Here is a 24,748-nt window from a genome sequence, read left to right on the forward strand (position 1 = left end):
AGTCTTTATATTGAGCAAAACATTACGAAATGGTGCTAAAGATATGTACAAATGTTATATGCACACACATATGTTCAAGAGTCGCATATGTGTTATACAACCAGTTGTTTACAGTTGTGTAATGATGTCAACAGCAACGTGGATATTACCAACACCAAAAGCGGTAAGCTGATATTAGCGCTTATACTTGTCTGTTATGACGGATAACGCAGGCACGTTTCACAAACCTTTGTGCAAGTGTGAAAGGGGCTCTTGGCAGCTCTTGAACAAGGTCATCACCATGATCAGTGAGCACCTTGCAGTTGGACAGAACTTCTTATCAGATTCGTTCGTGATAGTGGCGACGTGAGGTCTATGTGTACTGATGTATGAGGAAGAGTACAGCTGTTGGAAATTGTGGTTGCCCATGATGCCTCCTGTCTTGGACGTGGGAACGAGGTCTTGTGATGTCCTGTCCACATCGAAAATGTCTTTCATGATACGTAGGAATGAGGCATTGTTGGGTATTGATAAATCAGTGTTGAAGTCACCGGAAATGATGAGGGGCATGGTCCTCTCAGCAGAGTTATTGTAGAAAGCACTGACCCCGGTTTTTGCATAATCGATCAGGTACGTTGCACTGGACGGACTCTTCTTGTGCTCCAGCGCTCAGGTAGATGGCAACAAGTGCAATGTCTTTGTTGTGATTGATGTGCGCAATGCAGACGTCGCCAATTCGGCAGCTTGTTGGTCTGTGCGTGTTCGGTGTCTGGCAGCCGGTGAAGTGTGATGCGACCTATGCTGAAGTTGCGCATCGTTGTGTTCTTATAAACAGCCACGCTGCCACACCTGCAATGGAACCGCTTGCTGTGAACGACACATTAGAATCCCGTGATTGCAGTAGGCTCATCACTCCAGGTTTCAGAAAGTGCTAACATGACAGTTTCTGTGAGCACAGCATCATTTTTGAGGTCATGCACGTGTGTGTGCACAAAATGTATGCTGAGAGCGGCGAGCGTGAGGTGATTGTTGTGGTTGCGGCACCGAATGAAGGCAGTAGGCCAGTCCAAGAGTGTCCAGCGACCTGTTTGTTAGCTGGGCCATTTTGTCGCAGATTGTCTGTCGATAGAGCCGGCGACATGTCTGAACCTGAGGGCACCCTTTGACTTGGTAAGATATAGGCCGTCATGGCTGGTAGCCCTGGAAAGTATTACGTAGACCAACTTCAGAGGATGGCACTTATCGTATTCGTAGACTACCTGGGCGTATGTGGCCCCTTGTGACTTACCTACAGTTATGGTGTTTGATTGATTAAGGAGAAACTGTGTTCTCTTACACGAGATATTTTGTCTGGCGTATATCGTGGTTGTAGTGGTTCGCAGTCACACGGGCACCCGTCTCAATTGTATGGAGGGGTGTATGGTAGTGACGTGCTCCGTCCCAGCTCTGGACACAATGCCTACCGTGGACGTCAGATTTCAAGCCAGAGTCGCACGACGTTGCATGTTCATCCCGCTCGACGTACCGCAAGGTGCCCATGTTTCCATTAACGAGGCCATCGCTTACGTCGACGTTGGTCAAGATCACGTAGGACTTGCCGATGTTCAGGCAAATTGAGGTTGGCAGCCCACCATGTTGCGAATTCATCTTGGCTACCTTGGCCAGGGCATCCCTGTGTACCTGTTCATTCTTGTAGACAGTTATGTTATCGCATGCAGGATGACATAATATGTCATCTGCAGCCTCGAGGCAATGTGCATTATAGCGGTCGACATCCACATTGCTGTAGTATAGCCGCATGCTGTCAGGGCACTTAACGGCGGCTTCCTTGCGTGTCACAAAGCGGCTCTCAATAAATCTGATGTTGTCCTCGGTCAACATAAGGCCATTGCCCAGCCTCGTAAAAAATAAAGAGAACACTGCGTCGTTCTGGCAGACCATGTGCACGAGTGAATGGTAGTCGAGTGTCTTCCACAAGTGGTCTGTTTTACGCTCCCTCATTTGCCTTGCGCTTCACCTCTACATCTCGCTGGCCTTTATGGAAGACGAATGGCAGAGATCGCCACACATGTAGATGTCGAGGCCTCCGAAGGGTTCGTGAAAGTTCTGCGTGACCTGACGCAGCCTGTCGTCCACTTTGACCAGCACCTCGAAGCCCGCCATGATGACCTCGTTCCCGCAGATTGCCCTAACGTCCCTGAAGGCACATCGGTAGGTATTGAGGTCACTGTGACATAGGCCTACGTCATCTTTCTTCATAGTTATCTTTAGCGCCAAGTGCGCGGTGACACTTCCGATGAAAGTGGCTGCCTCTCACATGGTTGCCATAGTGACATAAGCATTGCTGGCTGACCCCAGGGTCATATATAGGCGGTTGTAGGTATCCTTCAAGAGGTTAATTGTAAACGTCTTGTCACACCCTGCTGCCCTTGTCAGGTATACTCCAATGGGTTTCACATCAAGTAGTTGTGATCGATGAATCACCCCAAGGAGAAGTGAATGCTGTTCATTGTGTGTGAGGTGCATGATGGCACAGTAGTCTCTTGCACAAATAACATCTCTAGAACGGATAACTGGGCTAGTTTGTGGGAACTCATGTTAAGCGCTTTGGCGCTTGTCCTGTGCACTTATTCTTCGCTTGTGTCCGTGTCTCTTTGCGCTACCTGCCTTAACATCTCTAGTCCTCACTGCACTGTATGTGTTTCCTGCCCCGCCTGCAGAAGTAGGGTGCGCGATATCCAGATTTTCGTGAAGGTCCACCGACTGAACACTGTGATCACGTGCAACAGGTGCTTGTTGCTGCTATTGTTCGGTGTGGATTAGTTGCATAAGTTTTCTGCACACCCGTTTGGGTTATTCTCCAGAAATCTTTCTCCCGAACTGTGTCTTCCTGCCACAATTGTGTCAAGGTGGGTTTCATACAGGGTCTTGAAATTGGCCAAGATAGCGATACTCTTGGGGCGAAATGGGTGGAACAGCATATGACTCTCCCTCACGAAGTTGTCCATGCCGTCTTTTCTATAGCTTCAATATCAGATGACCCGGGCACCTTTGGCATCAGCACAGGCCTTGCTGTGGCTTAGAAGGGTGGCGGCTTGGGCTAGTTGCTAGGTCATGACAGTTGTTATAGTGCAAACTCAGGACAAAGACAAAAGGTACACGAAGACGAGCGCTCGTCTTCGTGTACCTTTTGTCTTTGTCCTGAGTTCGCGCTATAACAATTGCCTTACTGTGGGTTATGTGTGTAACTAGCAACAAAGTCCACGAAGCAAACACTGTTCAATTTTGCAGAGTGATTCTCATACTTTAGTATGACGTTGAGCTTCCACACATTGGCTGAGTCGTCATCTTCGTCGTCGAGTTGGCGTTGTTGTGTGCGGACGCATACTCGCTCGTCCACGTGCATGGTAGGTATGAATACGACTTCGCAGCTGTAATCAGACATGCTGAGACGAAGGAGGATTCCAAAGCTTTTTGGGTGCTCATTTCAATACCGTCGTGCACATGCACACTGAGCTCAGTCACCAGCTTGCCAAGAACGAGGTCTGGATGATGCATCTCGATGTCTGCCAATTCGTTGTGTAGATCCGCGGTTGCACTACTTTACGTAGTCCACTGCATATACTATGCACGAATAGGCATTCACAATCAAGTGTAGGTCCAGGTTAGAATCCAGGACGGATGCGATCCATGGGTCAAAGGCAATGACGAATTTCTGGCCGGCTGAGGCATGCCTTCAGCACCCGGATGCAATGATCTTCTGCGGCAATAAAATTGTTGTGCCAGAACTCGTTAATGGAAGCGCACTGTACGTCATCTAATCTGCAGTGCATTGTCTTGTACTTTTGGCATAGGGCCAGGAGCTCCGCATCTAATTCATTGCTCAGGAGAAAGCATTGAACCTTGTGGGGGTGCTGTCACTCCGTGTAAAGCCGTTTGAGCCTCATGGCGCACGCGCGTCTCGTGGATAGGCCGCAGTTAGGTTAAATGGCTGCCAAGAGAGATGTGGCGCTGTGCTCATGCACGTTAGGGTTAGCGCGGTGGTGCCGGCAGCACTGCCGCGGAGAGGTTAGGCCGGCGTGCAGGAAACAGCAGGGAGTCCTCTTTGGGGTTGGGTAGCGTGCGTGGATGAATGTCTACCGCGGTGGGTCCGTGGGGGACGATACCGGGCCTCGTTTCCCATGAGCCTCTCGTGTTGAGTCGAACATCGGAGACGCCGCATTCGCGGTGCATTGTGTGTCTTATGCTGTCCTGGGTAAGTGTTATGTTTTCCAGGTATTGTATGTCGTCACTCAAGTCCTCCTGGGGTGCCTCGGTGAGCCAGATGAGTACGTGTGCAAGTACACTCCCTCTCTGTTGGAACTCTGTACGTTTGAAGTAGCCCACCACGTGATGAGGTCCAAAGGGGGAGATCTTAGTGTTCTGTAGAGCCATCGTGATGATGCGGACCAGCTTGTCAAAGAAGAGTGAACAAACTACTGGGTTGTTGTTAACGAGCCCAGCCTTGCAAAGTGAGTGCATGTCTTTGACCTTGCAGGAGCACGCCTTGTCCGGCTCCTTCAGTTTCTCAATGAGTTGTAATAGTCGCTCCTTGTGTAGCTCGGACATACAAGCGTCACAAAGAGCATCGCTTTTCCAAGCTGCCTGATCATCGCAAAGACACCCCTCTTCCTCCGCACCCAGTAATACACCAAGTTGGGTATTCCTCTGAAGAACGCAAAGTCCGAGCCGATGCACTTCTTGACAAAGCTGTGGCCTTGTAGTAGCTTCTTCGTAATGTTTTTAATCACCTGACTGTTTCTGAACGTGACAGTAAGGCCAGTGCACATGTCGAACCGGAGCACTTTCACTGCCATATATAGCATGTGGGAGGGTACAACGCCACCCCTGCCGGTACAATGATTTTTGCTTGTACAGTCAAACCCGACTACAGTAGACTCTCATTAAATGGAACCTGAAGGGACCGGGAAAATATGTTCCATTTAACAGGAGTTCCGTTTACTGAGAGATCAACAGGGGTGCAGAATACAAGTACAAAACCAATAATGTCAGAGGCAGTTGTTCTATTTAAGCAGCAGTTCCGTTTAACAGATTTCCGTTTACTGAGAGTCTACTGTATATCGAACCCATTTACATCGAATTATCCTGTATATCGAACTTCTGAACACGGTATAGTTACAGTGAGAATATATAGCGAAAATTACGGTTACATCGAACAAGAATGACTCCGACTCCGGATATATCGAACGTCAAGCGGGGCAAAAGTGCCCCCGGAAGTTGGCTTTCCCTCATAGCGGCAGGGAAACTGGCGCTTTTCCCCACCGCTCACTCCAAAAGTGGTTTAACCCGGTGGCACATGGCCCGCTCTCCCTAGCGTGACCGCGCCAGAGAACCTCTATCACTACCGCACCGCGTCAGTCGAGCTGCCGTCACCCCCCTGCAAAAAATTATCCTGACCCACCCGCAGCGCTTGCTGAGACAGCCAATCAGGGCCTCTTGTACTCCCGTCATGCAAGCACGCGGGTTGTGCGAGTTATCTCCCTGCATTTCTCGTTTGTTGTGCTTCGCACTGTGCGCCTGTGCCGTGATGGCTAGCATGAAGCGGCATAATTTGCCTTTCGCCGTGACGCTCGAAATGATATATCGAGTCAAACGTGGTGAGAAGAAGTCGGACGTTGCGGCAGCATACAAGATTCCGAGGAGCACTCTCAGCACGATTTTGAAGAATAAGGTGGAGATTAGGGATAAAGCAGACAAAAGACCCGGTGCCCGTGGCGCCCGACGCGTACGCACGGCCATGTATGAAGACGTCGAGGCAGCCGTGTACAAGTGGTTCATCGACGTTCGGTCGCGTAACCTCCCCGTGTCCGGCCCCATGATCGAACAAAAAGCAAAGGACATGGCTTTTCTCCTTGGCAGGGAGGATTTTCAAGGTGGCTCTGCTTAGCTACAGCGGTTCAAAGAAAGGCATGAGATTGTCGGCAAAGCGGTTACTGGCAAAAACCGAGCTGTGGACTTCGACAGTGTGAACATGGATGCAAGAAAACTGGCCCGACATTACAGCAAGATATGAACCCCGGGATATCTTCAACGCCGACGAAAAGAAGCTAGTTTCATCAATAAAGCGCTTTTATGAATGGTATGTGAATTTATGACGTCCAATTCTTTAGCAGGTTTATATCGAATTATGCCCTATATCGAACTGACAGACGTTTTTTTGCGAGTTTGATATATCCGGGTTTGACTGTAGCAAAGTCAAAAACTGTTCGGCATACCTCAGGGTTGATGCGGCGGGGGTGGCCCAAACTAGATTTGTAGGAAGGAGAGCTCTTCTGCATGCTCGTCGTAGAGAAGGCTTTGTGGGGTGATGTTTTCGCCGGGGCTTAAGTCGAGGTATGCGGCTGTCGACCTTGGTAGACACCGAGCGAGGCTCCCCGGACCTGCAGCACTTCACCTTCCTCGCAGGACGGCCGCAACCCACACGACAGTCCCCGGAATGCCACGTTGTCGGTTCGGCCAGGCGGCATTCGAAAGAGAATGCTGAAGACGGTTAGGCCTAACTTATCGAAACCGACGACGACCACGTTACCGACGAAGGAAAAGAACGGGTCATGTGGTGGATGCTGAGCAACGGCGACCTAGGCACTGAGTGAGAGCGTCGACGGTGACCGCGACACAACATAGACGACAAAGGATCGACTTCGACGCTGCACTGACCGTACAAGTAAGGGGGCTCCATCTTGGACGCTACTGAGAGGCGAGTGTGGCCGGACTATTAGGATAGCCCGAGACTCAGGTTTAAGTTAAGAATTCTTCAGATAAATTTTACTGACATGTATTTTTGATTACGTGCATTTTGAGTGTTTGTTCATGTTTTTCTGTGTTGTGCGATAGTCTGTTTGCCGTGCCGCTGCCGACTCCCGTCTCTCTCTCAATTCCAACCAACATTGCAAGCGCTCCCGAGATAACGTGACACGAAGATAGCTGCATCGCATCATTTTTGCGTGCTCGAGTCCTCTAACGGTGAGTAGCACAAACAAAGGGAGGATATTTTCAGCTGCATGTCGACCAGGAAAAGTTTTTTTGTGTCAAAAACAGGAAAATATCCGGACTTCTTGCTGACAGGCTCAAGCAACTGCATGTAGAACAAGCTGGTCAAGGTAACAATACACATGCAATCGAAGCATATCCAGAAGTGATCTTAAAGCCACAAAACTGGATCACTAAAGAAAAAGAACTGCCAGGAGAACAAATTTCCCATTCTATGAAGTACCAGTAGACTATTTTTGTAATCATCAACATAGGGCCATGGCAGATATACATTAAAGGGGCCCTGCAACACCTTTCTTAGTTATATTGGAATAGTCTCATTATTGACGTATGACTCTTCACGAGTCATATGCCGCAAAAATTTTTCGAATCCGTCAAGTCTAAGTGGTGTTACCAAATTATAGAGATCACGTTCCGCAGCTTTCTCCCTCAACTCAACGCCGCGAGCGCGCGGAGAGCTAGGCAGCGACAGGCAGCGACTCGAGGGAGGGAGCGCAGACGAGCGAGGCTCCGCCCAAGAGCGCCGGCGGAAATTTTTTCTTCATTTTTTTCTCTCTGACGTCTGGGCGCAACCACATGGTCTGTGCCGCCACTTCCGGTCGGCTTGCGTCGTTCTCGTCGAGCGGAGCCGATGTGTATCGCGCGTGCTTGAAAACTGCGCGTCGGTTTGGTAATGTTGGGTGTGCACCTCGAACGCCGTAGTGTTTTCATCGCTCTGCCAACCATGGAAGCAAACCTGCGCGCTCGTTTGGAACGAATGACAGCTGAGATCGGTTTCGGCCCATACTCCGATACACCGCCTCGTAAGACGGCACTGGCAGACGACCCCGAAGCGCCGCCATTACCGGACGCCAGCATTGTTATCGGAGACATGCTGCACGGCTGCCTCGGCCGGTCGTGAGAACGTGCCGACGATGCAGTTCCCAGCTGACGAGGCAACACTCGAACGGCTGCCACTCTCAACGGCAACCGGCGATGGTCAAAAGCACAGAAATATTCACGTTTTCGGCACTGCGCATGGCGAAGAAAACGGAACCACGCAACTACGAGCAGACGAGCTGTCGGTGAGACCGGAAGTGCTAATATTAATGTTTGTTCGGTGTTTTTAACGCGATAACAGAATATAAACATACATATTATCTACTTATTGAACTCAAAATTAACAACGAAAGTAATAATGAGGGTGTTATCGTGATTATAACATCAGCCAATGGTGGAACTGCCGACAATCGCGTCATATTTTGCGGACTAATGCATCATTTGTCGAGAGAAGAGGGAGCGATTTTCAGCTGACTTTGAGAATTTATTGTAAATTCCAGGCCGTGCGCATCGCTATAATATTTGGCTCGCGTGTTCTCGGGAGCCTCGACTACCGATCGGCAGCGCTTTTTGAGCATGCTCGAAAAGTGTTGCAGGGCCCCTTTAAGAAGCTGGTATTATTACATGCAGGTGAATTTTTTTTCAACCTGCAAAAATTGATTGCGCGTTAGATTCGAGTAAATACATTTTTCTTCTTTTCTTGGATGATACCGGAGAAGCACCATGAGGCGGGGTTAAGGCCTAGATATAGTCCAGCGCGCTCAGCGCACAATGTCGCGCGCGACGAGGTCCGCTACGCGACGCCGGCTATGCCAGCCAGCTCCGTGATTTTGCACTCTACAGTCGCGGCAATCAGCTGATTCAGTGGCGCATGCGCAGTTTCCACCTGACTCCGCACCCACGGCCCCGCCGGCCTGCTGTTTTTGGTTTTTGCGCGCGCTTTTTGGTTGATACACGTCGCGTTTTTTCTCGCTATGTGCACTGTTTGACTTTGCATCGGAAACGACTTTCCTCACAAGCATTCCCTTCAACGCTCTGGGAGCCAGAAAATAGCTACATTGCTTGCTTCAGAAACGGAAGCAGATCATGTATGTACGTACATAGGAGAGCGAATTCCGCAGGCTTCCCAGGCGTTCGTTTTCCCCTCCGTGTCGCAGCATTCCATGCTGTTGCTGGCCTACACGCACATGTGATTTATAATCCCTTCGAGTAGGCGCACAATCGAATCATCGTCGATCAATGTGGAGTAAAACATGGCCGCACTTTCCGAACGCGGGCCACACGCCGCCATTTTGACGACCGCCGCTGCCGCGCGCAGTGCATTGTGGTCTAACACCAGCCACGTGGAGCGCGTGAAATAGGACCATCTCTGCGCCGGCCACGCAGAGTGCGCTGAATGTTGCCGGGCGGGCCAGTTACGCCGTGACGCCAGACTATAAGTTCTCAACTTTTGGCCGGCATAGCTTAACCGCGTCGCGTGTGCACGTTACACCGGACTATATCTAGACATTTAGCATAGAATTGGGTTGTGCAACTGGGGATTTCGCAAATAATTCCTATAGGGGTTTTGCTGGGACAAAGGAAGGAAGGAAGAAACAAGCGGAAAGACAGGGAGGTTAGCCAGTTCTTAGACCGGCTGGCTACCCTGTGCTGGGGGAAGGGGTAAGGGGGATAAAAGATGACAAAACTGAATCGTCGTGAAATGCAGGTCGCCACATGAATTGAGGTACCTGTGTATTCATATATCTCTGGACAAAATGCAAATGAATGAAGTGACATCAGAAACATCACCTTGAGCAAGGTGGTGCCAACGCTGGTGTTGGTCCATATGCTGACTTCATACTCCGCTGCACCAAATGTAGGCTCATTATCATTAACATCGGTAACAGCCACACGAACCACAGCAAATGCAAGCCGGCCACCCCCATCTGTTGCAGACACCGGGATCTCGTAGAGGTGGCGACGTTCACGATCCAAGGGCTCCTGGGTCACCAGCTCACCTGCACAGATAGTTTAGTTTATTTACTTGAGCCACATCACAGGACGAGTGCCCAACTATGCAGAAAGCAAAAAAACAATGCAACCCGGTGAAAGTAAATAGAATAAAGAGTGGGGGGTTCGGCAGGTCTCATTAAGCTGGCTGGCTCCCGTCTTCCGTCCGTATAGCCGATGTTTCCCAGTGAGGAGTCGTGTTCTTTAAAGAGGACCGTAGGTTTATTTACATGATTACAAGTGAGAAATATATCAAGAAAGAGCTTTTTACAAAACGTCCTCGGCTTATAAAGCCCCGAGTCTGTCAACACTGAGGTGCTCAAAACCAGTGTCAGCAGCTCCAGCCAATCCTGTGACTTGCCGTCCTGGCGTCCGGCCTCCAGAAAGGAGGCATATGTCACACAATACACTTGTAGGACGAGAAGTCCATTTGGGGAACACCAGTGTACCACACAATTCACGCACCACGGCGCGATGATTCCAATATCGGAATGTCGGCGAGGAGGTTGAGTCCAAAGGAGGGGTGGGGGTGAAAGGTCGATGACCTCTGCTGCCGCTGCCGTTAACACTTGCAAGAGCTGATGGCTGCCATCGGTTGCAAGCCTAACCTTGTTGGATGAGAATGCCTACAGCGGCGCTGCCCCACGCTGACAAACACCGCACAACAAAGCAGAGGTGTCAAATTCGGAGGACAGGGAGACAGTCCACTCCAGCACATGCAAACCTTCGTGTCTGTGCTCGGGTAAAAGAATGCAGTGGCTTGGTGAGAATCCCTCCAGAGGTGCCATCTCACGCTGAAAATACCGAGCCAAAAAGGGGTCTCCAAATTCCAATGTTTTGCTGGGAACCCATCCACTGCGACATGCCCGGCTCGCTCGGCATAAGCCCTCTCCATGAAGACTTGGCGTTTCGTGCCTCCGTCTAAGCACCGATACGGGGGGGGGGGGGGGGGGGGGGGGGGGGGGGGAGACAGCATTTCGGCAGACAAGTGCACGCCCAATGGCGCCTGCCACGAAGAACTTCAGGGCCAAACGTAACAAACAGGCAGTACACCTCATTACTGTAATGAACCTACGGTGACCTTCTCAGCTCACACTGGCTGTTTGATGGGCATTTCTTCCAAAAATACTTCATGTGCGCACCATCGTGCTGCACAGCTTGAAGGGGTTCGCTCTAAGCACGGCTGGTGCAGAAGCCTAGCTCCGGTCCCAACTGCAAATAGTCGTACCGTGCACGTGTCAACGTCCCCTTCCCGTAGCGCGAGTCATCGCAGCTACAACGGGTTCGCGCGAATAAGGCAACAGGCTAGAACAACAAACAACACTTTATTGCTACTCTAGCAATAACGCGTAAATGTCACGTAGAGAGATAGTCCGCTCTAGTAGAAAACAAAGGGTAACGCTTACACCTTCGGTCGATGGTCGGCTCGCGGGTCTTGGGGCGGTGAACTGGTTCCTGCCAGGTCAGCAGAGCAAGAGAGGTCTCTCTGCCTGGTCGGCTGTTTTTGTCCACCTCCCGTCTCCCTCCCCACCGCGAGGATTGTTTCCCTCGCAGGCGCAAGCTCCCTTTCCCGCGAGATGGAAGGAGGATTGGCACGAGGAGCGGCGGGAAAGAAGGGGTTGCCCGGAAAGGGGCGACGGTGCTCCTCTCCTAGTGGCCCCTTGGCTCCCGCCGTCAGTTCGCGATCGCGCCAGCGTGCTCTCCCACAAGCTACATTCTCGGGCCTATCACCCCTCATGTATAGTTTTAATGCTTTGCCTTCTAAAATATAGCACAGGTCATGAGGATGACTTATCAAACTATAAACACAACAAGAGACCACCTGCTTCTTGATCGTTCCCTTGATAACTTCTGCCAATGGAGGCCCATGACCATAAATATTGCTATGTGCACTTTTTTTTTCTCTTTTTATGTAACCGGCCTGTTACATGTGTAACCACTGCCTTGCGCAAACTGCACCCATTTGTCAGGGAACCTTCCAAATTTTAAAATCTTCTTATAGGCTTGAGCGTGCAACGTGAACAGTGGAGTGTATTCTGCAACTAACGTGGCCATCAGCAGTAAGGCTGGAATCTTTGATACCACATGTATAAACGCCAACGCGCCTTACCGCAGATCAGAATATCGACAGCCGACGCTGTGATTGCCGCTATCAGTGTCTATTACTTGTACTTTGACTTATCATTTCCTGGACCCCAGTTCACCCAATAAAGAGTTTTTGTCTTTATTAAACCGAGTGCCATCTTCTTCACCGACAATATAAAGAAAACCACATGAATGCTGCTCCATAGGTGTTTCTTTCTGTTTAAGTTGCCCTATGCATTTAATTGTTGTGCACTGGAAAAAGTGTTCTGGTCCCATCATAAAAATTACATTTACAACAAAACAATAAAAAAGCTGGGTTACTTTGGACATGGCACACAATTCCACACTAAAACAGCCTCTAACACATTTGCTATTCACTCACTTATGGGGTATTCCTATGGAATAGTCCCCATAAGTATATATAGACCAGAATTTCCAGCGCTCGTAGGGGGCCGCCATGTTTGGCCGACAGAGGCGCCGCGGTGCGAGCATTTGCTTGGGGGCTGCTGAAATGCCCTAGCGTACAGCGCGGCGCACCACGTTTGTGGCTCTCAGTAGCGGGCGATGGCAGATTCGCGAGCGCTGCAGCCGCTCAGTCTTCTCTGAATGTCGGAACGTACATCTTCTTTCATGCGACTACATTTTCGAACAGTGGAATTGTGCCAGGGAGCTTGCCAAACATCGCGAGAACGTTCAGCAACATCGTCATGAAAGTTTGAATAGTTGCAACGCCGTGCAGTTGTCCACTCTCTTTTTTTTTTTTAGAACTGTATCATATCAAGAAACGTTTTAAACTTACGCATTTGCGTATGATAACGGCCAGATGAAGCCTAGTAAGCTGTATGTTCTTTTTTTTTCTGAAAGGCAGCAGCGACAGATATTTTCGTGCCGCGCTACCGTCCGACTTTGCGCTGCACGATGGCTGTTTTGTGCTCTCTCGCAAAATGCAACGGGATGAATTTAATTAGGCGATTATTTCAGTTTTTAACGCAGAACGCTGTAGCAGAGATTACGTGCGGTTTCTTTAATTACTGCGAAAGGATGGCCTGGCATAGTGTCCGAAGCCTCTTGTAGCAGCGCTAGACGCAGCGCGCATGCCGGCCCCCAACTTCTGTGTTCTTAAAGAGCAGTCTCCAAGAACACCCCGTCGCACAGGTGCTTTGAATCACTATCAAAACAGACGAAGATTACGTTTGAGTCCGATATTGATTGAGTTCGATCCTGACCAAGCGGCGCACACGCGTGCACTTTCTGTCGCGACGTGCCTCGTTCAGGATATACTTAACTGCAATTGAAGGGCCGCCCCTGCAATGACAAGATCCCCGTCACATGGGCACTTTCTATCACAATTGAGCCGGATCAGGATTTATCGCCTCGACCTTCCTTTGCTGTCACAGTAAAACTTCGTTGTTATGAAACCACAGGTCGACATGCCTCAGGCTGTGAGGTTCAAAATACATATGTTCTATAGACATGAAGTTGTAAAAAGTGAAACAGTTCGTTACATCGAGGTTTACCTGCGCCTTTTTGAACAAATTTACAACCAAGGTGGCCGCATTTTGGATTTCAGAAGCAAGATTAAACAACCGCGCGTTCAAATTTCTGTGCATGTTAATAACTGAAGCTTTTTTCCACTCGGCAGCTGTGGTGGCGCCTGTAAGTCTTCAGGCAAAATTAAGAAACATTTGTTAATTGGCTTCGCAGTTTGAGAAAATATCTGGTGAAGTGCATGAATACTGTCTTTCTCAATTCAAGATTCGTCTTGTCGTTCTAGTATTTCAGTTTATTATTATTTTTTTTTTCATCCAGCAGGTGGTCCTGTTTTAACCCATACAGTTGCAGTGCAGCCGTTTGAATAGGTAGAAAATATGGCCTCCTTAGCAAAAGCACCAGCTCACTTATTACTTATCGAAATCAAGGGCCTTGAAAACGTCTGGAATACACGCTGCACAAAAACAAGCCGCTCGTGTTCCCGTGAACGTCGCAGGTCTGTTGCATTAACCGCTTCCTTTTTCTCTCGTTGTTCGGGCACCCAACAACGGCGCAGTGCCACCCGGACGAATTTTTATACATTGCACTGCCGTTCCTAGTATGCGGCAAGCAAGCAACTGAGACTGCAACTTTCTAACAGCTCTGAAAGCACTGACACAAGCGAACACGCGACGCAAGCGCGGCTATCACCTTCCGCCATCAGCAGCCCCCGCCGTCGTCTGCACCACCAGGCGGCGCCTGGTGTCGAGAGTAGCGGCGCGGCTGACACTCGCGCTACGAGGCTAAGAAAAATCTGGTCTATAGGAGTACTCCATATGTATTTATGGGGTACTATTAATTCCATATAAAAATCAGATCCTCAGAAGTTGAAAACAGCCACCAGGTTGACCTAGAATCACTATGGCAGCAACCTTTCTTCTAAGCCTTTAGCGTTAGCTCTAGATGCTGTCAGCAACTCTTGCAGCATGAAATGCCCAAAGCGCTTGCACCTGCTAATTAACTCAATAAACTCCTCTTCCTTTAGTAAATATATAAGCTCATCTAGAAAGTACAGCGTCCCAGATCTCGGGAGTGCTTGAAAGGAATAGAATAGACCCTTTTCGTAAAAGGGCGCCCCAAGCGCCCTTCACGTGAACTATCACAAACCGCCATGTTTAGGTCGCTGCAGCAGACGATGCTCTGCGAGACTCCAACTGCTGGTGCGTGACGTTTCGCTGGCGCGGCAGCCAGCTCGTGTGTTGTGAATCGTTCCGGAAATGTGTTGCTAAAGATATTTCAAAAGATGTGTTCCGCTGTGTCACCAACGAGGACGAGAGGATGACCGCCGCCGTAGCTAAGTGGTAGAGCATCGGATGCGTTATTCGAAGGTCGCAGGTTCAATCTTTTCGTCCAGTTTACTTTCTTCACACTTATATTCTAATTATTACAAATAACATCTCCTATACTTTTCAAGGCATTATTGTCTGTTAGTTTTCATTATTATTGTGTTTAACAAAGAAAAAGGAGCCCTTAAAAGCAATCTTCTTTCCTACAATGTTAATAGCTAACACGCAGCACCCTCGCGCGGCGCTATTGCTTTGTCTGTTGGGACGTCACACCTGGAGACTGGAAGATGGGGACACGGGAAAAATAAAGACTCATTTCGTTTTGGGCTCTCGTAGCACCATGTCTCATTTTGCTATCGAGGTCCTGATGGCCTCCTATTATAGCTAGTCTCCGGCTATCTTCCGGCCATCTGTACTTGTATCAATAGATTCTAAAATTTCCTTGTCTTGGTCTATTGCATGCAGAACGCTTCTCAAGTCACTTTCGCCGCAGTATATTACTGTCCTGCAGAAAAGCGTACTAATATTGGGAAGGGGTTACTAGCTGTCACAGGACACAGCACGTTTTAACACATTATCGTTAAAAGAGCTCCTATCACAGAAATTCCGGTGTCGGCATGGTTGGTTGTGAGCGAAAAATTGTCAATGTCCATGAACAAAAAAAAAATCGCTGTGGATACAAATACAGTGGAACCCCGATTATACGACTTTGAGGCGACCACGCAAAACCGTCGTATAATCCGGGCGTCATGTAATCGAAAAACTAAGAATATAGGCAGTGACAATCAGCCTTGAACTGCCTCGTGTCAGAAGAGTCAGACACAAGGTCATCGCCATCACATATTGACGACAGAGCACGAGTTGGTGTAGGTTGCTTTTGTGTGTGACTGAGCTACAGTGTACCAGAAGGGGCAGTGAAGCGGGCGGCAGCCTCCGCGAGACTACAGCGGCGTCGCCAGCAGCAGCGGCACTGCGATCGACCAATCTTGAAGAGGAGCACGCGAAACGTAGCATCCACTGCGACGCTCGCAAGTGCTTTGCGCGCGCTGTGTCTATGGTTCAGATGTGTGCGTGTAAGCACTTCGCTTATTTAGTCCGTATTATCTGCTAAGGACCAGAAACTACAAGAAAGACTGGTTTTCCCAAAGATGCAAACGCATCTTGAAAAAGTACTCGCCGCTTGAATAGAGCCACGCTCTTGAAAACACGGACATTTTCCATCGCGGTTGAGTCCGATTAGAACATCTTCACCCTTTAAGCAATCAGGATTGAGTTTGTTTAGCTTACAGAACTTGAAAGCGCAGACGAATCTCTGATAGAGAGCGAGTACGTTCGGATCTTGGGTAATTGCAACAGGGAAGCCACGTGAGAGGTTAATTAAACGTAGCTAGTGACTGCAACTATGAAAGTAAGTTTAAACTAAACCGTTAAATGGCGCGCTCGTTCTCTTTGAAACCCCTGTCAACAACATAATATGCAAGCCCTGAAAACAAAAGAAAAAAAATGATCACGCAAATCACCAACTCACGCAGAATCAGCTGGACTCGTTGCTGAAACAGCTATAATAAAACATTCGTGCACTAATTTGAGCAGTCATATATGCCCACAGCAAGAATTTATTTTGAAAAGGACAGTGAAATTCACCTATAGAAATCATGCCCCAAACACAAGGCAAGCAAGCTGAAAAAGAAGACTAGCACAGCACTGATGCAGAAAGCCAAGTGGGAACTTAATTCCTTGAACTGGCAAAGCAGTCGATTGTATTTATAGTGACCGTGCACGCTTCGGCGAGCAGTTAAACGACCTACAGCATTTCACAAAATGGACACAAGGTCACGGTCTCTGTAACGTGTGATTTAATATGTGACAACACATCACAGAATATGAGAACACACACATGAGGCAGTGGGGCACAAAGAAGTGATATATGACATTGTTTTTCACACTAATGCAATGAGAGCATTACCTTATTAATGGGTAGAAGAACAACTGAATTACTGTACAAAAGGGAAGCCGCTTGCTTTGATTCAGCAAATCCTCACAGCTGGCAAGGTAAAGCTCAGAAAATAAATAACAGCAGGTGAGGAAGGCAAAAGTATATTGCATGTTGTGAGAGTTGCCATGCACCTAGTTTAGCCTGCTTAGTTTGAGGTGCTTGGCAGAATTACGTTTCCTCAGCAGATTGGACTTATTCTCGCCTTTCACAAAAAAGTGCAGTCTTATAGTAACGTAAAACCCAACAATGCGTGCTCTTAGGTTCTTAGCGTGAATTTCGCAGCTGACCTGCAATGGGGAAGCATGATGAATTATGTGCAACACATCCATAACACTCTCGCTATGAAGTTTGCATCCACTGAATAACGTTCAATAGCAAATAACGTTCCCAAACGCTTCTTCGCTCTGGGTCTGCGGGCGCATTAAACAACGAAAGCTTCGCCGTTTGTTCGCTTCGAGAGTACCCTGTGCTGCATCCAGTAGCGAAGCAATGGTTCAAGTGTTGTTTTTTAGGAGCCATTCGCACGTTATAGCATCTGCAAAGACGTGTACGACAGCGACAGACAAGGCAGGGCCGACTCTCAGCACGAGGGGCGTGCTCTCAGAGAAGAGGACGACCCACTAGAAGGCGCCCAAGAGGACGACACATTACTGACTACAAACGCTTCGCTACAATTGCCCCGGGCACGAAAAGGGAGCCGCCTGGCGACCTAGCAGCTTGTCACTATGAGCAGGTCATGGTAGGGCTTCAGGCACTCCACGCTGACAATGTCGCGCCCTCCACGGCGCATGTCCGAAGATGGTTCGATGGGTTCGATCAGGTAGTTGACCGGGGATGTGCGTTCGACGACACGGTAGGGGCCTTCGTATTTGGGCAGAAGTTTGGAAGAGAGGCCAGTTGCAGTGGTCGGGACCAAGAGCCACACGAACGCTCCAGGGAGGAACGTGGATTCAGAAGTGGTGGTGCCACCGCGAATGCTCTTCTGCCGCTCTTGTTTATGCGCTGTAAAGGTCTTCGCAAGCTCACAACATTCTTCAGCAAGCCTGGCTGTGTCTGAAATAGGCGCACATTCAGATCGATCCGGCTTGTAGGGAAGGATGGTGTCGATTATGTGCGACGGGTGCCTGCCGTACAATAAGAAAAATGGTGAGAAACCAGTAGTGCTCTGAGAGGCGTTATTGTAGGCGTACGTGACGAGGACAGAATGGCGTCTCAATTTGTGTGGTCGGCGGCGACGCACATCGAGAGCATGTCGCCGAGCGTGCGGTTAAAGCGTTCGGTGAGGCCATTCGTCTGCGGGTGGTAAGCAGAATTTTGCGGTGAACAATGCTGCTCTCTTTGAGAATGGCTTCGACGACTTCTGACAAGAAGACACGGCCTCGATCACTGAGCAGCTCCTGGGGTGGACCGTGACGCAGCATGAATCGGTGGAGCAGGAAGGAGGCCACATCGCGCGCTGTAGCCGCAGGGAGGGCGGCAGTTTCAGCATATCGCATGAGGTGGTCTACAGCGACGATGGCCCAGCGGTTACCAATGGACGTCAGAGGAAGTGGCCCACACAGATCGATGCCAACGCGCCCAAACGGTCGGTCAGGGCAGGGTAGAGGGTGCAGACCTGCCGGCGACAGGTGTGTTGAAGTCAGGGTGTCGGAACGAAATGTTTTTCGTTTCGGTTTTAGTTTTGTTCCACCGCAAAAAGTTCCGGTCCGTTTCTGTTCCGGAACGAAAAAAAAATGTTCTGTAACGGTTCGTAACGGTTTTTTACGCAAAAATTTGAAGTTAAGGTAATCATAAAAAATATTGGATATCTGATATAGTTACTTGCCCTGCTCTTTGGAAAGTGGCACCAAGGTAAAACACGTTCTTCAGAGGAGCGGAAGCAACTGTACCACGAATTCCTACCAACTTGCACAAAGCAGCATTAATTTCAAAGTCATAGTATTTGTTTTCTCAAAATACAAATACGATTTTTTTAGTGGGCTCAATGCCTTGTGTCAAGGGAGTGAGCACGATCTCAGAAGCAGCACGTCACTGAGTGTACTCTCTGATGTTCGAGACCGCTGTTCTGATAAAAGGGTCGCCAAGCCTGTGCGGAACACGCAGCACAGTCACAGCGAAAGCTGGAAGTGCGGACTATGTAGAGCCCATTGTAGATTCTCTTGGGACAACTAATACAAGTACACATGCAAGGTACCCACTACGCCATAAATCATCGTAATTTTTCTCAAGTAGCGAAGTTACCACTATGCAATTTTTCGTCATTTTTTGGGGAAACGTGGTACCCGCTACACATCTGTCAGGCAGTGCACTTTGTGCTGTGGCTGATGACGATGAGGAATTATGGCTGAGCACTTCGCAGTGGGTGGGAAGCAGTGTTGCGGAATGGGAGCTCCATGCCATTCCAGTTCCATTCCGGGGAATTAGGACTTGCCGTAATTCCATTCCTTTCAATTCCTTGCAATGTCAGTAATGCGACGAAAGGGGCTAGTTGGTTCATGTTGGCTTGGTGATGCGCTTACGGTAGGGACACGTTGCAAAGTATGCAGGACACAGTGTTAACAGGACGAGCGCAAAAACTTTGCCCATTCGCACTCTGGGAATGGCCGGGCAGTTCAATTCCATTCCTGTAATTCCTCAAAGTAGGAAAGGCATCTTGATAGTTTTATCTAGTTAAGAATGAACGCCCGATAAATCTGATGCCATCAGACGCATTAGGAACTGCAAAACTAAGCAAAACACGTTATCAAGGTCGAGGGATCGTAGCTTGGTGACATCTCGTGCAGTACAACTTCCGTACTAATTCCCACAGGGGCAGTTCTTCTGCTACCTATCGTATTTGCATGGTCAGCATGTTTTAACGAATGGTGAAGTTTAATAATGTTTAAGCTTAAATGTGCTAATGCTAAAATGATAACATAGCATATTTTCATGCTGAAAAAGTAGTATTCAAAAAGACTAAGCAGTTTCATCACGCGTCTGGAGCGGTCGTGAATATGGAGAAAACTAAGATTTGGTTAACGGGGAACAAGACTCTCTAGATCTGCTGGTATTAGTTGGAACAGTGCACCTCTCGGGCACCTTGTGCCTTTGCATCGAATACGAAACACAAGGCCGCACTGCTCGTCAGCACTGATGGTTGTCAAGCGCGCCTCGCAAGCATAGATGTGGTGAGGAGAACTTTCTGTGTTAGCCTGTGCGCAGGTATGCGATGTCTTCTTTGTCGCAAAGGTTATTTACGTGTGTCAGGTACTAAACTGCTCGTGCGATAAAGATCAGGTTGTGCATACAGTATTCGCCACTTTCGTGTGGGGGTATCAATGCGAACCAACGCGCAGGGGTGGTTTGTTTCTCCCTTCAGTACCTGCTCGGATAATGCATTTGTTTGTACACTAACTTATGCCTCTGTTTGTAGTAGGCGCGTTGCTTATAAATGTATCGTGCTTGTAATCAGCCAAGTCATTTTAAAAATACTGCTTTGTTGTTAAATTCGAGGCTCTGACTTACTAATGTTTGAAGTTTGAAAAAACGCCAGGCCTGCGCTGAAACCGCAGCACAGTCACAGCGAAAGCTGGAAGAGCGGCGCTTCTAAAGCCCGTTGTAAGCTCTCTTGGGGATACAATACAAGTACACTAGAAAGGTACCCACTACGCCATAAATGACAATTTTTGTGAAGTTGGGAAGCACCTTCTAAGCCATTATTTGTCATTCTCCAGAGAAGCGAGGCACCAGCTACACGTCTGTAAGGCATTATGTGAACTTTGTTGACGCGACGACTAATGACGATGAAGAATTATGGCTCAGCTCTTTGTAATGGGTTGGAAGCTTTAAACGGCCCACCAGTTATGTAATTTGCATTGGGGGACGCCCAGTCGCTATTTCCCTCTCCCGTCATGCTGTATAACATACGTTGACGTGGGAGAGAGACGGGGGGGGGGGGGGGGGGGGAAGAACTTCACTGAGACCCCGAGGAAATGGATCATGCGCTTATGGGCTTCCTTGGCAACCAATACAAGTGCACTTGCGAGGAACCCACTATGCTATAAATCATTGTAATTTTTGAGAAGTAGGGCAGCAGGCACTGTGCCATTTTTCGTCATTCTACGGAGAGCGTTGGTACCTGCTAAACGCATGTAAGGCATAATGCGCACTTTATTGATGCTGTGCCTGATGACGATGAAGAATTATGGCAGAGCCCTTTGTAATGGGTTGGAAGCATTCAACAACCTACCCGTTGCGCAATTCGCATTGTGTGATGCCTGGTTACAGAATTCGCGTTGTGCGGCACTTGGTGCTTATTTTACTCTTCTACCACGCTATATTGCATTTGCTAATGTGGTTCCTTCCCGACATGAAGCCTGTATAAGACCTTTTTGCAAAGCAGTTTCAAGCACCAGCATGGCTCAGAGGTTGAATACTGGGCTCCCACGCAGAGGGCCCAGGTTCGAACCTCGTTCCATCCTGGAATTTTTTTCTTATTTCGTTTTTTTCTTATTTCGAGCGATACTGGTTACGGACACCGGCGGCGGCGGCGGCGGACGACTACGGCGCCAAAAACGGCCGGTGAAATGATCTCATAACAACTTTCGCTGTAAAACAGCACGTAGACGAAAACGTGCTCTATTTTCGGAAAAAGACGTAATTCCATTCCCATTCCATTGCATGCAAAAGGCGCTTAATTCCATTCTCATTCCATTCCTCCAAGCGTTGTCCCCATTTTATTCCGGGGTCGCGAAATTGTGGAATGATTTGTGGAATGTGGCGAATGTGGAATGGGAATGTCGCGAATTGTGGAATGACTTCTGCAGTGAGAACTCCCCAACACTGGTGGGAAGCATTAAACAACACACTTTGTGCCATTAGCATTGTGTGATGACTGGTTGTTATTTTACTCTTCTGCCACGCTATATTACAAACGTAAACACGATTCCTTGCTTGACATGACGCCAGTATGGAGTATTTTTGCGAATCAAATACAAGCACCAGCGTGGCACTGTGGTGAAAGACCCGACTGGAGCGCAGAGGGCGCGGGTTAAAATCCCATTCGACCCTAGAAATTTGTTTGTCATTCAATATTTTCTTATTTCACGCGATAGCGGTTACGGACACCGCCGGCGGCGGACAACTATGGCGCCAAAATCAGCTGTTGTGATCTCATAACGGCTTTTGCTGTAACAAACTTCAGCGCTGACAATGCCCTGTCCACTTTGGCCTGCGTGAAAGGCGCGCAAACGTCCACTTGTGTTAATATGAACATCTTTGGTTGCCACTGTTTTCGTTTTTCGCACAATTTAAACATATCTTTGCTTTGGAATTTCTGCCTGAGGTACGTGCTAATACTGTACCCTGAGATATGCTCCCATTGCACGAGCTCAGTTGTTCCGGATCGCGAAGCTTTCTCGTGAACCGAAGAATGAATGAAAAAATTTCGGTTTCACTCCGGAACGAAATAATATATAAAGTTTCGGTTAAGTTTTCGTTCCGGTCAAAAATATCGTTTTTTTCGTTTTTCGTTTTCAGTTTTCGTTCCGTTCCAACACCCTGGTTGAAGTTTTGCGGCGCTGACAGTCGATGCAGGAGCGAACGAACTTCTGCACGTAGCAGTACATCCCTCGCCAAAAGTACCGTTGGCGAATGCGGTGGTAGGTTTTCGATACCCCAGAGTGTGCACACTGCGGATCTCAGAGTGGAAAGACTCGCATATGTCAGAACGCAGACTGCGGGGTATTACTAGTAGCCACTGGCGGCCGTCGCCGTTGTAATTGCGTCGGTGGAGCAGGTCGTCGCGAACGGCGAAATGGTGGGCTTGACGATGCAACGAGCAAGTGGATGGTGTGGCCGATGGATCAGTCAGTAAGTTTATCAGTGAGGCAATCCATTGATCCTTGCGCTGTTCAGTAGCAATAGCGTGAATGTCGATGGAAGAAACGGCAAAGTGAGACACTCAGCTGTGAGCATTTTCATCAGGCAAGGGAGAGCGCGACAGGGCGTCGGCGTCAGCATGCTGGCATCCGTTGCGGTACAGCATGCGGATGTCGTAGTCTTGCAGGCGAAGTGCCCAACAGGCGAGACGGCCTGAGGAATCCTTCAACGACGACAACCAGCACAGTGCATGATGGTCGGTGACAACATCAAATGGGCGACCATACAAATAAGGTCGAAACTTCGTAAGGGCCCAGATGATTGCTAGGCATTCTTTCTTCGTGACGGTGTAGTTGGTCTCGGCTTTAGTAAGCGTACGGCTTGCATATGCCACGACATATTTGGGGAAGCCAGGTTTGCACTGCGCAAGGACAGCGCCGAGGCCAACACCGCTGGTGTCCGTGCGTACCTCTGTAGGGGCCGTTGGGTCATAGTGGTGTAGTATGGGAGGAGACGTCAACAAACGACGGAGCTTTGCGAAAGTGTCGTCGCACTCTGACGACAACGAATTGAGGGGCCCATTGCTGCCAAGGAGCTTCGTCAGCGGCGATATGATAGTCGCGAAGTTTCGGATAAAGCGCCGAAAGTAGGAGCATAATCCTACAAAACTGCGCAATTCTTTGACGGACGTAGGTTTGGGGAACTCTGTCATGGCCCGAAGCTTGGCTGCATCAGGGAGAATTCCGTCCTTGGACACAACGTATCCTAGTATCGTCAGCTGCCGTGCTGCAAATCGGCACTTTAGATTCAGTTGTAGCCCGGCCTCGCTCAAACGCGTCAAAACATGCCGCAGGCGTTGAAGATGTGTGGAGAAGTCCAGGGCGAAAACGACGACGTCGTCGAGGTAGCACAGGCACGTGTGCCATTTCAAGTTGCGCAGAACGGTATCCATCATGCGCTCAAAGGTCGCGGGCGCATTGCACAGCCCAAACGGCATGACGTTGAATTCCTACAAGCCGTCGGGTGTGACAAACGCTGTCTTCTGCTCCTTGCAGGCTGTCAGTGGCGTCGTCTATTCGAGGTAGGGGATAAACGTTCTTACGGGTGATCTTATTGAGTCGTCGGTAGTCCACACAGAACCGCACAGAGCCGTCCTTCTTCGCAACGAGAATGACAGGAGATGCCCACGGGCTGTTGGAGGGTCGAATAACATCGCGGCAAAGCATGTCTTCGACTTGCTCGTTAATTACACGACGCTCTGCTGGCGATACGCGATATGGGCGTTGCCGCAGTGGTGGTTGGGCGCCAGTGTCGATGTGATGCGTGACAGCAGACGTGCGGCCGAAAGAAGTTTGCGCGACATCAAACGAAGAACGAAATTCTTCCAACAGACAAAGAAGCTGGGAACGCTCGACTGATGTAAGGTTGTCAGCAATCGACGAACCAAATACATCAGCAGGTGACGATTCAGATGTGGGAACAGCACTGAGCGAACGGGAGCTGGCGCAGTGCATGTCACCCGGTGCGTCCATAACTTGTGCGTCTTCGAGGGCTTCTGCTCTGCCGAGACATTCCCCTCGCACCAATGTAACAATGTACGGGGATGGGTTCATAACAAAAATATCGGTGTCGCCCTGAGTGACTTGCACGGTCGGAATGGCACCAGCAAGCCTTTCCTATGGAAAACACGGTCAGATGGAGAAAGGAGTGCAACGGTGTCAGCGAGACCGGTGCAATAGACTGACACAGCCGTTGACGAGTTTGCAGGAAGTGTGGTGTCATCTTTGACGAATACCTTGGTCGCAGCCGGTGGACTGTCCGCCGGCGTCAAATCTGGGAATGGTGAGAGCTCTGTTTCGGCTGGTGCGCACCGAATCATGGCGTCGTGACGGGCGAGAAAATCCTGTCCCAGGATGACGTCGTGAGAGCATGAAGAAATTATGATGAATTCGATGGCGTACAGAGCGTCCTGAATCATGAAACGGGCTGTGCACACCGCTGTCGGGTGAATACTTTGGGCACTGGCTGTACGAAGGGAGAGCCCGGAAAGTGACGTCGTCACTTTTCGTAGTAGTCGGCTAAATTTAGCGTCCATAATGGATATGGCAGCCCCAGTGTCTACAAGGGCAGATGTGCACATACCATCTTCAAA

At 49.2% G+C, this 24,748-nt stretch overlaps 1 protein-coding gene across 1 annotated transcript in view; it reads right to left on the bottom strand.

The window, feature by feature from the left end:
- Window positions 1–24,748, bottom strand: part of LOC119381026 (fat-like cadherin-related tumor suppressor homolog) — a 179,645-nt gene that overhangs the window by 118,610 nt on the left and 36,287 nt on the right. The window contains exon 4 of the mRNA XM_037649020.2: window positions 9,640–9,848. Coding sequence (XP_037504948.1) covers window positions 9,640–9,848 — 209 coding nt within the window. The remainder of the gene's footprint in view (window positions 1–9,639; window positions 9,849–24,748) is intronic.

Source organism: Rhipicephalus sanguineus, chromosome 2 (genome assembly GCF_013339695.2).
Source record: "Rhipicephalus sanguineus isolate Rsan-2018 chromosome 2, BIME_Rsan_1.4, whole genome shotgun sequence".
In the NCBI taxonomy this organism is placed as follows: domain Eukaryota; kingdom Metazoa; phylum Arthropoda; class Arachnida; order Ixodida; family Ixodidae; genus Rhipicephalus; species Rhipicephalus sanguineus.